The 4,125-nt window shown below is 41.3% G+C and overlaps 1 protein-coding gene across 4 annotated transcripts in view; it reads left to right on the top strand.

Moving 5' to 3' along the window:
• The window catches only part of LOC109540429 (putative sodium-coupled neutral amino acid transporter 11), a 73,463-nt gene that overhangs the window by 52,566 nt on the left and 16,772 nt on the right, over positions 1-4,125 (top strand). For all 4 annotated transcript variants that reach the window (XM_048665589.1, XM_048665588.1, XM_048665590.1 and 1 more), the window contains one exon: positions 1,757-2,013. In XM_048665589.1, the coding sequence (XP_048521546.1) occupies positions 1,757-2,013 (257 nt within the window). The remainder of the gene's footprint in view (positions 1-1,756; positions 2,014-4,125) is intronic.

The raw sequence follows: 4,125 nt of genomic DNA, 5'->3' as shown, positions 1-4,125 counted from the left end.
TGTGAGAATATATACTGAATTAATGCTGATGAGTTTACATGCTATCTGTGAAACTAAAGAACATTATGTGCCTCGTAAGCATAATTAGATATTTCTATATGCTTAGCTGCGAAATAGAATATCATGAATTTGTGAAGTTGGCTAAATAGGATATCACAACTCACTTCCCTTGAGCTGGTATTTCGGGCGGTCGTGTGCAAAGCCCGAAGGGTGAGTTAGTTTGAGCGCCACTAGCTTTCGCAGCAAAGCTAGAACACTCAGCTATGGAATGCTGCCGAAATACCTACTCAATTATTTTACCGGGATAGTACATAAGCTGACTTGAATGATGATATAAAAAAAGGAAAAATGGTGAGCTTAATAAAGAACAAGAAAACGTGGTTTGACGACCACAAACTACCGTCTGATACCGAAGTAATTCACGCGTTCCGAATGCGTTTCTGATGCGAAATTGAGATTAAGATCTTTTTGCACATAAGAAACGAATCACAGAACGCGCCTCACAGTTAGCGGGCTCAACGATTTTCGCGGCCATTGTTCTTTGCACTCACCGACAACACTACGACTTCAGAATCAAAACAAATGCCGCTGTAGTTTCGCAACGAGTCAGTAAATGGCTCTGCAGTAGTAAAACTGTGCTCCGAAGCGCCAGTATTTAAATATAAGCAAACGGCCCTTACTTGATGAACGTGCCTCGTAGATAACATTGCCAAAATCATGTACCATGATACATGGTGCGCACGAACTCTCCTACAGTATAAAGGGTACGAAGAAAACATTGTACATTTTTTTCCCAAAATTTCTAAATTATGTTAACAGTTGAAGATCGAATTTAACATTTGTTATTAAGTATTGTTGTGGATATAATTGGAATACCTAACCTTTCAAAATAAAAAAAAAGATATTTGTTGCAAATTACGAAAATTTGTTGTATTCAAAAAGAACTCTTCCACGATTTTTTAATGAAAACTCAAAACGGCAATGATGTTTTTTCTCATTATTTTAGTTATCCTTTGCCTATAATAACAAGCTGTTGTCAAACTTTAACTTACTTTGAAGCTTTCACAAAATCTACCCTAACACGAATTTGCAAATATGCGATTAGTTACTGGGAAAAGAGACAGAAACATAGAAGGAATTGTAAGAACGCTAGAGACATTGAACGATTAGCTGTAGCAATTGACGCAGATAGTGGACGATCTTGAGATTATTGGATTACAGACCTAGGGGAACAGGCGTTGGAGATAATTGCAGCCGACTTTTCCAGGACGTGCAGCCTTGCTCAACAACTGACACTTTTCCATTATCGGATAATTGTCCCCCGAAGAAGAGCAACATTCCTACCATGTATGTAATATACACAGGCCACTAGATCACATTAAATCTCTGATCTCCTGAACACCGGTACAAATTGAGCGGGAGTTAATTAACCGAATACGAAAACCCGCTCAAAATGTGAGCATAGACTACTGCCAAGAGTGCAAGATAAAGTGATTCGGACTCAAAAACACTTGGAGTGAAACGGGCACAACTTCGAAAACCTCTTGTTATTTAACAACTTAATTGTTTTTTATTTGATCAATATTGATCATTTTATATCACCCTGTTTAGTGAATTACTCAGCGGTCATTGCGCATGACCACAAAAAATTTAGGGTAGCTTCAGAGAAATGATTATGCTGTCAGCAATTTTAAGATATCTTTCATGTCTTTATAAAGGAAGGTAAATAGGGAACTAGCACTAATTTTAATTTTAGGAGATTTACTGGAGAATTACTGCTGGGACGACGATTTAATGAACGCAAGCAGAATATTATTCAGCATTCAAATTCTGTTAACTTATCCTATAGAATGTTTCGTCACAAGAGGAGTTATTGAAAATTCGATTATTAGCAAGGATCCTAACGTACCGATGTCAGAAAGAACTCATTACGCCATCACTTTGTCCATAGTTTTTACGACCTATTTCATTTCAATGGCGACGGATTGCCTGGGAGTTGTTCTCGAACTGAATGTAAGTTTGCATTATTATATGTTAAGATATTATTAAGAGTTCTTTAAAGAAGGTGCTTTTCCAACATAGAAATGAGAACTTACCTTTTAATTGTTTGTACTGGATTGACGAGTATTTACTAGACTCAAGACAAAGACAGATGAATCAGAAAATTACGTCGGCAATAATGCGCACATACAGATATTTGTTCTCCAAACTCCAATCTCAAATATGTTGTCTACGTTCGATGTGGCCGTTCAAAACTTAAACGCTATAGCGTTTAATTAAGTATATTGTTATAACAATATCGGTCCTAACAAAAAGTCGTAATTTTCTCGAAAACTGTTTATATTCGCACGTGTTCGCAAGTTTATCAAAATCAAAGGCATTTTACCACAAAGAATCGGGTCGCCAGCTTCTTGAGACGCCCCGAGTATAAGGAGGTGGTGAAGTTCCTATACAGATAAATTAATGATGAAATAATAAAAACTGTGAAGGCTTTCACGGCCGGTCAAATCACATTTAGAAATGTTTTTCGGGCTTTTAAACCGTGGTCCATGGGAATTTATTCTTGATGTTTCGTCCACAACTGCGGTGGACATTATCAAAGGGGATGAGGCAGTGGGCGAAGTGATATCCCGTGCTTTCCGACTAAGACTGGTTCAACTACTAAATGTGAACAACATTTATTTTCAACTAAGGATTACATTCCTTCTTATTGCTACTTATCTACGGCTCCTAAATGCTAACACCATTTGTACTTAATATAACATCATATAGCTTATTCTACCTTAGCTTAATCTAAACCTAGCTTAACCTATTGCCTCGCTTGCTTCTTCTAAATTAACATAACTTAGAGTTAGCCATGGTCCTCGATGTGGTGCAGGAACTGGTCATCGCGTGTGGTCCACGTCAGCTTCTTAGACTGTGTCCGCAGGGAGAGGTCTGCGGTCACAGTTGAACTTGATGCAAGAAACCCTGACGGTGGGATTCTTGCTTTGCCGGGACCTATCCAGGAACTTTGATGTTAAGCCCTGGATGTGGTCCAGTAGGTCTTCTATTTGCAAGTCTCTTCTCAGGGTAGTGTTCCCGACGAAGTATGRGGSCTATGCTACTATCCTCAGTATTCTGTTCTGGTATGCTGCCAGTTTCCGCTTCTGCGAGGCGCTGGCCGTGGACAATGCAGGGCATCCTTAGGTCAGCACCGGTCGTATAAGTTGTTTGTAAGCTCCAACCTTTGTGCGCAGGAAGAGCTTACTTGTGAGCATAGGATAGTAAGCTTGGAGCAGGATGCTTGCCTTTTTTTTCTTGGTCCCCTTGATGATGCCCTGGATGGTTTCCCTAGTGACTCTGCTGGCTTTTGTTGGTTGCCAGTTATGGAAGCGGGCGGCTACTGTCTCTTCCACTTCCCCTTCTATGGAAGGATAGTCAACCAGGTTGGTCAAAGAGCTCCACTTTCTCCTTGGGGTCCACAGTGATRATTCAATTTTCTTGGATTGGTGGTATCCGTCTCCTTGGTTCTGCATGGAGTTTCCTGGCCATTTTCCAAAGCTCGTTATATGTCTCATCAGSCTCAATTTCGTCCATGCGAGCATCCCAGAGCTGCGATCGAACTTCCTTGAAATCTTCCTGGATCGCAGCCTGGAGACGGTTGACTTGCCTTTTTGGTATGGGTCTAGTGTTCGCATGGCTCTGCGTCGCATCCGGTTTTTCTCCGTGATTTTGGCTTTTAACCAGGGAGTGATTGGGTCCAGTTGGTATGCCGGTACGATGGTTTGACTTGTTGAGGCTGCCAGAGCGTGTTGGATGTCCCTGGTGAGCTTTTCGACTGACTGGTCCAGGCTCTCTCCTAGCCAGTGGGCGGCTGGATTCTGCTGGAGCTTTCCAATATTTGCTGGAAAGTCTGCCAGTTGGTGGTCGTTTTGGTCGCAGTCGCCATTTATTTGGTTCGGACCGATTTGCATTCTTATGGGCAAATGGTCCGACGACAATTCCTGAAGTACTTCGGGGGTAGACAGTCTTCCTGCCTTCTTGTACAGGAATATGTCCAGTATGTCATCTCTGCCATTTTGAGCAATGTGGGTTGGCTCTTGGGGTGCGGCTATGAACCCAAACTAACCCAAACTAACCCTT

The sequence above is a fragment of the Dendroctonus ponderosae genome, unplaced genomic scaffold, assembly GCF_020466585.1.
Source record: "Dendroctonus ponderosae isolate FM_Combo_2020 unplaced genomic scaffold, Dpon_F_20191213v2 Dpon_F_20191213_4, whole genome shotgun sequence".
In the NCBI taxonomy this organism is placed as follows: domain Eukaryota; kingdom Metazoa; phylum Arthropoda; class Insecta; order Coleoptera; family Curculionidae; genus Dendroctonus; species Dendroctonus ponderosae.
The sequence above is the reverse complement of the archived record's forward strand: the minus strand, read 5'-3'. Positions and strand labels throughout refer to the sequence as shown.